This window comes from Cherax quadricarinatus, chromosome 64 (genome assembly GCF_038502225.1).
Source record: "Cherax quadricarinatus isolate ZL_2023a chromosome 64, ASM3850222v1, whole genome shotgun sequence".
Taxonomy (NCBI): domain Eukaryota; kingdom Metazoa; phylum Arthropoda; class Malacostraca; order Decapoda; family Parastacidae; genus Cherax; species Cherax quadricarinatus.
In genome coordinates this window covers 8,729,873-8,743,726 of record NC_091355.1, presented here as the reverse complement: position 1 = coordinate 8,743,726, position 13,854 = coordinate 8,729,873, and the positions used below count along the sequence as shown (strand labels likewise).

General features: G+C 36.4%; 1 protein-coding gene across 2 annotated transcripts in view; it reads right to left on the bottom strand.

The window, feature by feature from the left end:
* Positions 1-7,754: 7,754 nt before the first annotated feature.
* Positions 7,755-13,854, bottom strand: part of bdg (sodium-dependent transporter bedraggled) — a 145,090-nt gene continuing 138,990 nt past the window's right edge. For both annotated transcript variants that reach the window (XM_053792872.2, XM_053792873.2), the window contains 2 exons: positions 10,789-11,000; positions 7,755-8,697 (listed from right to left, as the gene is read on the bottom strand). In XM_053792872.2, coding sequence (XP_053648847.1) covers positions 8,085-8,697; positions 10,789-11,000 — 825 coding nt within the window. In that variant the 3' untranslated portion in view covers positions 7,755-8,084. The remainder of the gene's footprint in view (positions 8,698-10,788; positions 11,001-13,854) is intronic.

The window sequence follows — 13,854 nt, the reverse complement described above, 5'->3', positions numbered from 1 at the left end:
GAAGGAAACAAAACAAGAGTGAGCTGCACAAATTTTGTTGACATTTTACATATGCAACCATAGTGACAGCCCAAAAGATGAAGCTAATAGGTTTAACAGGAAAAGTAGGAGGTGGATATTTAGAATTCTAATAAACATTACAAAGCGTCTTGGCAAGAGGCGTGGAGTTAAAAGATAAAGAATCACACACAAAGTGGGAGTTGTCACAGCTGCTCTTTGCTGATGACACTGTGCTCTTGGGAGATTCTGAAGAGAAGTTGCAGAGATTGGTGGATGAATTTGGTAGGGTGTGCAAAAGAAGAAAATTAAAGGTGAATACAGGAAAGAGTAAGGTTATGAGGATAACAAAAAGATTAGGTGATGAAAGATTGAATATCAGATTGGAGGGAGAGAGTATGGAGGAGGTGAACGTATTCAGATATTTGGGAGTGGACGTGTCAGCGGATGGGTCTATGAAAGATGAGGTGAATCATAGAATTGATGAGGGAAAAAGAGTGAGTGGTGCACTTAGGAGTCTGTGGAGACAAAGAACTTTGTCCTTGGAGGCAAAGAGGGGAATGTATGAGAGTATAGTTTTACCAACGCTCTTATATGGGTGTGAAGCGTGGGTGATGAATGTTGCAGCGAGGAGAAGGCTGGAGGCAGTGGAGATGTCATGTCTGAGGGCAATGTGTGGTGTGAATATAATGCAGATAATTCGTAGTTTGGAAGTTAGGAGGAGGTGCGGGATTACCAAAACTGTTGTCCAGAGGGCTGAGGAAGGGTTGTTGAGGTGGTTCGGACATGTAGAGAGAATGGAGCGAAACAGAATGACTTCAAGAGTGTATCAGTCTGTAGTGGAAGGAAGGCGGGGTAGGGGTCGGCCTAGGAAGGGTTAGAGGGAGGGGGTAAAGGAGGTTTTGTGTGCGAGGGGCTTGGACTTCCAGCAGGCATGCGTGAGCGTGTTTGATAGGAGTGAATGGAGACAAATGGTTTTTAATACTTGACGTGCTGTTGGAGTGTGAGCAAAGTAACATTTATGAAGGGATTCAGGGAAACCGGCAGGCCGGACTTGAGTCCTGGAGATGGGAAGTACAGTGCCTGCACTCTGAAGGAGGGGTGTTAATGTTGCAGTTTAAAAACTGTAGTGTAAAGCACCCTTCTGGCAAGACAGTGATGGAGTGAATGATGGTGAAAGTTTTTCTTTTTCGGGCCACCCTGCCTTGGTGGGAATCGGCCGGTGTGATAATAAAAAAAAAATAATAGTAGGAAACAAAAAAATTTCAGTCATAGCAAAGTATGAAGTAGAGTATCCCAAGGCAAGGTCCTGGCACCTTTACTATTTCTCAGCCTCATAGCATCATATCAGACAATGACAAAATACGTATGAAAGTTGCCTTAGTATATTATGATTATTATTATTATTACAGTGGACCCTCTGTTTTCGTTGATCTCCGTTATCGCTGATTTCAGTTTTGGCCAACTTTTCTCGTAGATTTTTTGGTTCCGTTTTCATCGATTACCTCCATTTTCTGTGCATTGTTAGATGAAATTTATGAAGGGGTTCAGGGAAACCGGCAGGCCGGACTTGAGTCCTGGAGATGGGAAGTACAGTGCCTGCACTCTGAAGGAGGGGTGTTAATGTTGCAGTTTAAAAACTGTAGTGTAAAGCACCCTTCTGGCAAGACAGTGATGGAGTGAATGATGGTGAAAGTTTTTCTTTTTCGGGCCACCCTGCCTTGGTGGGAATCGGCCAGTGTGATAATAAAATAAATAATAATAATGTTAGATGAAAATACTGTAAGAATCCTTTCTTTCAAGGCATGTACTACATTATTTGGCTTCAATTAATATATTGTAACAGCATTCAGTTGTTCAATTAGTTGTATCTGGTGTTGCAAAAATGTGTTTTAATTTGATAAAAGTGGTCTGAAAACTATAGTGTATTTTAACCAGTTTTATTAATAAATAAGTACACACAATTATTGGACGGTGATTACACTTAAAATGGTAGCTTTATATTACATAAGACACCTCTAGGTGTGTCTACTCCAGGCCATATTGTTAACTTTATATTACATACATGTACTTTTTAATCTGCTTACCCCTCAAGGGAGGTTCATTGATGCTGGTGAGGGGCTCTTGATCTAGGGAATTGGATCTGTGCTCCAGTTCCCTGAATTGAGCCTGAATACCTTCCATCCCACCCCCCACATGTGCTGTATAATCCTATGGGTTTAGCACTCTTCCATGATTATAATTAATCTGCTTGCAATATGCAGCAACAAACCATTTAAAGTGGTGCATGTAGCCACTTATAATATTCACACTAGTAAGTCCCACTGAATTATATGGAATAATAGTTCATTGGTTTACATTATTATTATAATCAAAAAGAAGCGCTAAGCCATCATTGGCTTACAAAAAATAGATTTATCTAAAAAAAAAAAAAATTAATCTCTGGCATGCACACTGTTTTTTAACACTCAACTAGTGACTGCATGGTTAATGGAGTCGTCATTTATTTTATCATTAATGCATGTATCCCTAAGGATAGAGATTCTTTAGGCAAAGCCACAAGACATAAAAGTTTGAAATCATTAATATATTTTAATAAATCGAGTATTGGGGATTTTCTTTCTTTTTTGGGTCACCCTGCCTCGGTGGGAGACGGCCGACTTCTTGAAAAAAAAAAAAAATCTAGCATTCTCCTATGTCTCTTGACCAGCAAATTCAATGTTTTTATTAATAACTAAAATCATTAAATAGATACAATACCTATGAAGAGAGAGATTACTGCAAGTGTAAAAAAATTTACTTAGGCATAGGCAAAAATTTGAGTTTCATGTGGCAGTTAGTTAGCTTAATATTTGTCAGGACAGAGCCCTGATACAGGCCTTAATCTTTCAATGACCCAAAAATAAGTAATTTTTAAAATTAAACCTTATATGATGTAAAAATTATTCCTGTTGAATATATAAAATCAGTATGTAACTGTTTATGAAGGGATTAAATCTTTTGGAAGATATTGTGCATTTTCAGTGAGTTTAATTTCATATATACTAGATTTATAATTTATGAAAATGTGTTTACTCAAAACCTGTGGATAATTATGTTGTGTTCTTAGTTTTTATATAAGGTAGATTGCAACTCATTAGTTGTGCAGATTATGGCCTCTCATATATTACACTAACCACAAAATTTATTTTTAATATTTTAGGTGTTAGGTTTAATTTTTTATATAGTGTATATTAGGGATGGGATAATACCAAAATTTTTGCCAATACAGATACTCAATTTAAGGCCGATACCAACACTATCAAAATTAGTTGATACCAGTAGTGATACCATCAAAATTAATTTATACTGATACTTTGGCACATCCCTAGTATATATAGTCTTCAGCATGCACTTGTTGTTTAGTGACTGGTATGGTAAAAATTTATGATAATGTTTCCTAGATTTAACTTTTAATTTAATAATATTCTTAATGAATATAATGGATTCATCTGTTACATTTTTACATACAGTGAATGAAGTGTAGTTTGTTATTTAAGTCATTGTAATGAATAAAACTTTATTCACTGTATGTAAAATAATGCTATTCACTGTAATAAATAACACTTTATTTAACATAGTAAAGGAAATAGTATAGGATATTCATTACAATTACGTACTTGCATATAGCAATGGCTGGGTCTGCTCCTTCCTACCCACAAGACAGGACGTTATTAACCTCTCTTGGTCTCGACCCTTATAGCTGCTAGGTTACATTATTACTGACCACTCGGTTCATTGTAAACAAAACATTGAACATGTTTAGTCCAAAGAATTCACTTTATACATGTTTGATACAGCTAATTAATGACAATTGTTATGGACCATTTGTTCAATACCACCATTATTAAAATATAATAAATAGGGCTTACAGAGCCTCACAAGTTAGAGAGCACCATTATTTTAATAACCTAGAAAGTTCTTTACTAATTCATAGTATTTTTCACATCTTTAACATAATAAAACTGAGATAAAGAATAGGTATTGACTGCAAACAACTTTATATTTGGAAGAGAAATAATTTTAAGACTTTTTCTTAGTGTGACCTTCTATTAGTCATTTTAAATTGATCTTTAAATAAGTAACTGGTTTTGGCACATTTATTTCTAGAACGAGTACAGTAGTTCCACATATTTAACAAATGCATCATACACTTAAAATTTTGTCAATTCCTAGTTTTAAGAAAGAAATGCATAAAACAAGATCTTAACTCTTATACTGTCCAAACGTAAATTTACGTTCACGTGTGTAGAGCTCCGACCTTGATTTTCCCCATTTGAAAGCATGAAAAAAAAAGTAGATCTACGTTCGGAGCCTGCCACACGTCAACGTATATCTACGCTTGGACAGTTTAAGGGTTAAAAAAGGACACCTAAAGAATAAAAAATATTGAAATGTAAAAAAAGTTATACCCAAAGATTATAATTTAGCATTCTACAAATTTACAGAAAATTTTACAGTGCAGTATAGGACTTGAACAAAAGTTCTAGTATCAAATCTCAAATAATGTTGAAATTATCCTACAAGGATAGTTCCCTCAAGCAGAGCTCCATTATTCAAAATTATAATTATCTAATTTTTCATTGTTGCTTAAAACTTTTAATTAGCCTAAATTTGGCAAAAAAGCTAGCTAAGGAAATTATGTAATTGTGGTTATTCAGATACTGAATGTTAATATATATGATTGCCAAACAACTGAGAAAAAATTTTTGCGAATAACCTCTAGTACAGTGGACCCCCGGTTAACGATATTTTTTCATTCCAGAAGTATGTTCAGGTGCCAGTACTGACCGAATTTGTTCCCATAAGGAATATTGTGAAGTAGATTAGTCCATTTCAGACCCCCAAACATACACGTACAAACGCACTTACATAAATACACTTGCATAATTGGTCGCATTGGGAGGTGATCGTTAAGCGGGGGTCCACTGTATATCAATTCTCCCCCTATGCTAGGGTGTTCGGGAGAGGGGTGGGATTAAATTATGGGGAATTAAATACAAAATGGGAAGTGACACAGTTACTTTTTGCTGATGATACTGTGCTTATGGGAGATTCTAAAGAAAAATTGCAAAGGTTAGTGGACAAATTTGGGAGTGTGTGTAAAGGTAGAAAGTTGAAAGTGAACATAGAAAAGAGTAAGGTGATGAGAGTATCAAATGATTTAGATAAAGAAAAATTGGATATCAAATTGGGGAGGAGGAGTATGGAAGAAGTGAATGTTTTCAGATATTTGGGAGTTGACATGTCATTGGATGGATTTATGAAGGATGAGGTTAATCACAGAATTGATGAAGGAAAAAAGGTGAGTGGTGCATTGAGGTATATGTGGAGGCAAAAAATGTTATCTATGGAGGCAAAGAAGGGAATGTATAAAAGTATAGTAGTACCAACGCTCTTATATGGGTGTGAAGCTTGGGTTGTAAATGCTGCAGCGAGGAGGCGGATGGAGGCAGTTGAGATGTCCTGTCTAAGGGCAATGTGTGGTGTAAATATTATGCAGAAAATTCGGAGTGTGGAAATTAGGAGAAGGTGTGGAGTTTGGGACCTGACGAGCTGTTGGAGTGTGAGAAGGGTAATACATGTATTTAGTGAAGGGATTCAGTGAAACTGGTTATTTTATATAACCGGACTTTGAGTCCTGGAAATGGGAAGTACAATGCCTGCACTCTAAAGGAGAGGGTTTGGGATAGTGGCAGTTTGGAGGGATATACTGTGTATTTTTTATACACAGATACTGTTGTATCTGGGCACCTCTGCAAAAACAGTGATTATGTGTGAGTGAGGTGAAGTGTTGAATGATGATGAAAGTATTTTCTTTTTGGGGATTTTCTTTCTTTTTGGGTCACCCTGCCTCAGTGGGAGATGGCCGACTTGTTGAAAAAAAAAAAAATGTATTCCAAATGACCATATAAGAAAAATCAAGGTAATTAATAAAGAAACAAGAGAAAAAATAAAGAACAGTACTCTTTGCTTGTAAGTTAAGCATGGTGCAAGAGACAACCCCCTGAGTTTACATATATTATGGTGAACATTTATTCTGTCTCTTCTTCCATGCAATTATTTAAAATAAATGTAGACTATTCACTTTTCTTGAGTGAGATCCTCGAGAGTAGAGATAGGGAAGGGTTGAGGCAAGCAGGGAATATGTGAATGTTGTATGTCCGTGGCTGACAGGAAACAAGTTTATACACTACTTACCAAGACCCTAGTAATACAGGTAAATCTAATGTGAGAAAGCTACTGCTGGTAAACCTGCAAGTTTTTAGTAAGTGCTGAATAGTATTAGAGGGTTGTGTTAATACTTGTAGTAGAAGGTTAAGTTAGTTGGCTATGAGTTTCTATATTTGCTCTGATACCTATGGGTTTAGCACCTCCTCTATCAATTTCATAATAATAATAACAGAGTTTTTCATAGGTGATAGACACAATCAGTGTATGTAACTTGCAGAGAGGTGCACAAGGTGTATGTCAACATTAACTTCAGTTTTCTGTGTCTTCAGTATATGAAGAAGCCTATTTAATAAAGACATACACTATATGATTATAGAATAATTAAAGGATAGAGATGAGAGAATTAGATATAGCATTGAAATATATATTGTGCAACACTGGAAGCCACATATACTTATTGAGAGAGGGACTCGCAACCAAGAGTAATGTGACATTTTCTAACCTAACATTCTACTACACAATATCAGTGTAGCCTTCCAACATTAATAATACGGTAGTAATTATCAACTTGCATGTGTACTCAGCAGTAGCTTTCTCACAGACTTATCTGAACATCTTTATTTAATGTAAAGCAGCATGTTTTATGTCATTTACTGATACACAATATTTTCACATCCTCTGATTGCCTTTTTCTCAGGCACTATCTTTTAGTGGTCCTGAGAAATAACACTAATCACACTGTAAATCTAGATGACCATAATGTACTTAATAGATGCATAGGAGATTGGGAAAATACAGCATGTTTTCTGGTGTCTGCAGACTGCAATTTTTCATGTTTTGTCTCTTGCACTAGTAACTTTAAATGCATTTTGAGTTGTCTTTACAACTTGTTTATGACAAATGTAAGGGCGAGGAGGAACAGATTTATAAGTATCACACTGCCTGTATTTTACAAACAGGGTCATGATATTTATAGAAAAAATCTAACGATATGCAGTTGTTTGGAACAGGTATGGTGGGTTCATATTTTTTTGGTAGGAATTTATAAAGATTTCCTCTACATTTAGGAAATAGTAACTTTTTTCCCTTTACTCTTTAAGTTTAATTATAGTGATATTTGGTTTTAAAATAGCCACACTTATATGAGGTATTTAACAAGTAAAATTTTTACCTATAAAGTTAATTCTGGAATATTTTAATTGAAACATTCTGATTCCCTCCTGAGTTTGGTTGGGAAAATTATCTCTATATACAATATGATACTAATATTTTACTCAGATAAAATATTGTATATGATAATGAATTTAAAGTACTGCATGGAGATTTTATCTTGTAAAAAGAGTGATAACCTTACATGAAACAGTAAATCTGCTGGGGGAAGCATTTTAAAATACTGTTAAGAAACAAGTATATGCTGTACCAGTACAAACAAGCTACACTTACATTAAGTATAATCCGTTGGAAATTTTCCTTACCAACAAAGCTCTTGTGTCTGAATATTATGTAAAGTAAGGGTTATATTATTTCAGTACTTTGTGAAATATGACTTTTTTTTGAGAAATAATAAAAATACTGTATACATAAATTGAGCAGCGTACTTAAATTTAACTCGATAAAAATAAAATGGAGAGCTGAACAGAACTAATTCTTTCTGGTGTTTAAAGCCCATTTAACATTTTTTGGTAGTAATTATATTACTTAAAAAATGATTGTATTGCACGAATAGTATATATCTCTGGTAATGTTAAATTACAAAGTGATAAAATATTAATCTTTTAAAACCCTATCAACAAAACAACTAATGTATATACAATTTTCTTACTACGTATAAATATTAATGCCTACTCTTTCACTGGAACGTGAACTAAGCACCCTCACGCATGTGAGTGAGACGCCAGCTCAAAATTAGTATATGCATAAGGATGTGATGGTTCAGCCTCTCTTCCTGGCTGACCATCATGACTTACTGGAGCTTCACTGCCTACCAACGTGGTCCCATCCTCGCCTGCCCCAACACCCAAGGATGCTGCAAGACGTCGAGCACTTCTCCTCACACCAGAGACTATGCTACGTCGGAGTGCAGATCTACGTAGGCTGTTATTTCTATTAAGTCCTGGAGCTGTTGGTAATGGCAACTCTGTTTCATCATCTGCTTTAATACAAGTATTAGAAGTAGATGCATTAGCCAAAGCTGCCAATGCTTGCTGTCTTCTTAAAGGATCTAAAGTAGAGTACTGAGGTGGTGATTCACTGGATGTGGAGCTATGACTTCTTTCTCTGTTACACTCAGTGACAGCTGTTACATAATCTGGTGGAGGGATGTAGGGTGTGCTTTCCCTTGCTGCTGTTGTGTTGAGCTGGCCACATTCTAATTCTTGCTGTGTTCCCTCAGCATCAGTGCGTGCACTAGCTTCCGAGCCATTACGCAATGTGTCACGAAGACGTCTCATGCTCCGACGCAAACTTTGGTTCAGGAGCTTTGCAAATCTGTAATGAAATAATTAATAAGTTGAAAATTTTATGTGATAATTTACCTAATAAACTTTCATAAATTGATATACAGCATTAATGTATCATTATTGGTATGACTGTCATGGGGAATGAAAGGTAATAAGGTTTGATTCGAAGGGTAAGGTACAGCCTTTCCTCAGTTACAGACAGAGGTCCATTCCTAAGACCACGTTGGTAAATAAATTTGTCGCTAAGCAAGGGGCATACTATAATGGTAGTGGGTTTGTGTCAACCATCTTCTTGCTCTTTACTAATCTCTCATTTACCCTTACCTCACCTATAATATTTGTGCATACGGCTCAACAACACCAAATTACCTTAAACCTTTAATATCCCAACAAAAAGCTGCAGTGTGATTGACTAGTAATTCCTGTACTAGACAGCACACTCCACCACTTTTCAAGAGCCTTAACTTGCTTAATATACAAATCATCCACACTTATTATTGTGCCTACTACACACACACACAACATTATACATACTCAAATATTATCTCTCCTCTCAAACTCCTCCTTGATAACTACAACAGAACACATAGGCATAATACAAGGCACAAATCACTCTTCGATATCTTTCGTGTCCATCTCTCCCTATGCAAAAATGCTATGCACATAAGGGGCCCGAAGATCTGGAATTCATTGCCAAACACACTAAAGGGCCCCTGCCTGCAAATCAATTTAAGGCCCTACTTAGAAATCACCTAATCACCCAAAATTAACCAGGCAAATACTTCACTTAATACCTACCAGTTACTCAAAAAAACTCCTAAATTATTTAAGACTGCTCAACTATTTAATCATTTACTTCAAACTTAAAATTGTTTCAATTCATTATCGTACATTGTGCTTGATGATTGCTCAACTATTTAACCATTACTTCAAACTTAAAATTCTTTCAACTTCATTGTTTTTAAACTGTGCTAAACTGTAATGCTGTATTTTTTATAAACTACCTATATCAAAACTGTAATTATTCTCTACTGAACTTACTAAAGCCATATAGCGTGAACTAGTTGAATATTCAATTTTCTTGTATTCATTGTAAATCGCATAATGACCACATGTAAAATTACTGCACCGTTATTGCCTTATTAATCTTAAGTTAGTCTTAAGTATGCCCAAAATACACTACATATGAAGGGGCTTTTGGCATGTTCACCAAATTGTTACACTCCTTTGTACAAACATGCATCATGCTAAAATAAACTTGTTATTGTTATTGTTTTAATGTTACGTTTGCACCATTTATAACATTTTTAGTATATTTTTAAATGTTTATACAGTAGTGTACTGTATACTGTAATAAATAGAATAGAGGAAATCAGCTCTAATATACATTATTTAAGTATGCATACTGGTCAGAGAGTTGGTAGTAAGTTCGAGTCGTTGGTAAATGAGTATGTCGCTAAGTGAGGAGAGGCTGTATTTGTAATATACAGGAGTCCCCTTGTATCCGCGGGTGATATGCTCAAAGACTTACCATGGATACCCAAAACTACGGATAGTAATGAACCCCCATATATAAGTTGTTTTTTGTTTACATACATACATATGATAAAGTTTAATTGATACATTACGCACAGTAAGTGAAGAAGTAGTACTTTTTCTTTCACTGATGGGAAGCACTTCACAGATTCTCTTAGGCTTTGAAGAACTGTCACCATCACTACTTTTGTGCTTTGGTGTCATTATTAAGCAAAATTAAGGATTACTTTTGGGGCACAGTACATGGTGGATAACTGAAACTGCGGAACCTGCATACCTTTGATTAGTTTCGAGAGTCTTATTCTTTGTATCCACGGATATGGGGGGTTCTACTGTACATGTAACTGGTTTCAAATATTTTTCTACCCTCACAGCTTGGCCTGGGGCCAGGCTTTTCTGTTGGTTGTCTATTTAATGAGGCTGTTGCTATTGGCAGTCCACTAGCCCAAACAGCCATCACAACCTGGTTGATCTGGCAGTTCCAATTCCTTTAATCAAAAATCCTTCATTAGCTTTAAGGTACCCTACCTGACGAGCTATAACGATGTAGAAACTTTGATATACAGTGAAAGAAAGCTCTAACCTTACTCCAGTAGCTGTGGAGTATGAGGGAGGAGGTGTGTACTTTGGAGGTGGGTCACTATAAGGTCGGGGAGTGGGTGGTGACACGGTTTCCTCTTGTCCATCTCTAAGACCTCCAAGGCCATCTAGATCTGATTCCTCTGTTACTGAGAGGAAACTGCTATTTCCACTGGTGCGCTGCCGTAATGTTGGTCTATATAAGAGTTGTATTCTCTGTAAAATATGAAAAGATATTAGAACCTTCTCTCAGTAGAAATACGGTAATGATAAGCATCACAAAACATTTGTTTTCTGTAATACATTTTTTTTTAATGCATCAGCCTTTTCCCACCTAGGCAGGGTGACCCAAAAAGAAGAAAAAACTTTCATCATCATTCAACACTTTCACCATCATTCATACATAATCACTGTCTTTACAGAGTAGGTAGACAGCAGTAAGCAGTAGGTTGGTAGACAGCAGCCGCCCAGGGAAGTACTACCGTACTGCCAAGTGAGTGTAAAACAGAAGCCTGTATTTGTTTTACATGATGGTAGGATTGCTGGTGTCACTTTTTCTGTCTCGTAAACATGCAAAATTTCGGGTACGTCTTGCTACTTCTACCTACATATAGGGCACACTACATGTTTATGTATACACACTCATCTGAGTTTTCTTTGATTTTATCTTAATAGTTTCTTGTTTTAATTACTTTTCCTTTCATATCAATGGGGAAGTGGTATAAGACTCTTTCCTCCATAAGCCATGTGTGTTGTAGTCAACTAAAGTGTCAGGAGCAATGGGCTAGTAACCCCTTTTCCCATATAGCCAACTAAAAAGAAAAAAAGAAGAAATATAATACATATACACTGAATAAATTTACAAGAAATTTTATGAAAGAATTGCATTTATCAAAGATTATTATAACAGTGCAATACTGTATACAGTAGTACACTATGCTGAAATTCTTAATTATTTAGTTAGGCCCATAACAGTAAGCTAATGATAACTGTAATAATAATAATAACAGTAATAAATTTCAATTATTACTGTATTCACAGAAATTTATGATTAAATCCACAAGGATCACTTAGGACTGTAATTCAAAATATTTAACAAATAAATACACAAATAACCCGCATATAAAAGAGAGAAGCTTACGACGACGTTTCGGTCCGACTTGGACCATTGACAAAGTCACACTAACCAGAAGTGGAGCAGGATGGCTATATATAGGCAGGAAGAGGTGGTGGTAGTAGTAGTACAAGAATGGTATATAATACCGACAAGATGAAATTAAGACACATGCGCAACACCCGGGCATCCCTATCGTAGAAGTTTTGCCATCCAGCCAGCCACTGGATGGCGAAACGTCCACAACAAAGACAACCAGACGCCGCACATGTCGTCGTAAGCTTCTCTTTTATGTGCGGGTTATTTGTGTATCGTTCCAGCCACAGTATTGTGCCTTTTTTTGTTATTTAACAAATAAATATTAATCAATTAATAATAAAATAAATTTTATACTCACCAGCTGTCTCCCACCAATGAAGGCTGATTCCCCCCCTCCCCCCACCAATGAAGGCTGATTCCCTCCCCCCCCCAAAAAAAAACACATTTGCCATCATTCATTCAATGACTGCCTTGCAAGAAAAGTGTTGACATGATAGTTCAGATGACCCTTCTAACTGCAACATCTTCACCCCTCATTTCGAATGCAGGCACTGTACTTCCCTTCTCCTAGACCCAAGTCTGGCTATACAGTATCCCTGAATCCCGTCCTCAGATAAGATATGATAAGATTTCGTTCAGATTTTTTAACCCCGAAGAGTTAGCCACCCAGGATAACCCAAGAAAGGCAGTGCGTCATCGAGGAGTGTCTGTCTTATTTCCATTGGGTTCCTCAATCTTGTCCCTCCAGGATGCAACCCACACCAGTTGACTAACACCCAAATACCTACCTGCTGCTAGGTGAAAGGGACAATAGGTCTAAACTAATGTGTCAAAATGTTTCTACCCTGCCTTGAATCGAATCCGGGCTCTCTGTGTGTGAAGTGAGAGCTTTGCCAGTCAGGCCACAGGGTCACCCAATATCTTACCTTGCTCAGATTTCAATGGCACATAGATTAAAAATAACTTTTCTCTGTTCACTTTATATAACACATAAGCCTGCTGGTTGCTAAAGCCTTTTATACTTCCTACCTCCAACCTGAAACTATCTCTACCCCTCCTATCTTCTACCCAAGATTTATATGCTCTCTTTGCCAACCCATCCTTCTTCATGCTTTCTACATGCCCAAATCACCTTAACAAGCACTCAGCCCTTGGTGACTTTACATATCCTTTTAATATCTATGCTCTGAATATTCTTTTTAACCACCCTCTTCCTCTTTACAGACTCTGCCTTCTATTATTCATAGATTGCAAAAACTCCATATGATAATTTTTTCTCCTTTACCACCCTCTTTACTTCATTCCACTTATCAATCCTCTTCTCACCTGCATCCACCCTCCTATACCCACAAAATTTTACTGTGTATTCTAGCAAAGGATTCTTAAATTTACCAGAAAAAAGAAAATACATTCACCATCATTTTGTCAGTCTCCATCTTTCCAGAAATGTGCTCTCATCACAATCAGATTACCCTCAAACTGCAACATCCCAATCCTTCCTTCTGAGTGCTGGCACTGCCCTTCCTACCTCCACAATTACTATTAGCTATATGAGGAATAGCTTTCTTAATTATACTGGTAATGTATAAGAACTGGACTGTAGGCATTCTATTTTTCATGCCTAAGTATGCAGAAATTATCATATGAAACTTGAAAATTTTTAAAAGTGAAACATAAAAAGAGGATGGTAAATACAAGTCTTTCTTTCTTTCAACACACCGGCCGTATCCAAGTAAGGTTAATTATTTAAGTAAAGTATACCATAACTCCATTGGGAAGTGGAGAAGAATCCTTCCTCCATATGCCATGTATGTCATGAGAGGCAATTAAAATGCTGAGAGCAAGGGGCTAGTAACAACTTCTATATAAATTACTAAATTTAAAAAAGAAGAAAAACTTTATGAAAGCGTTTCTTTT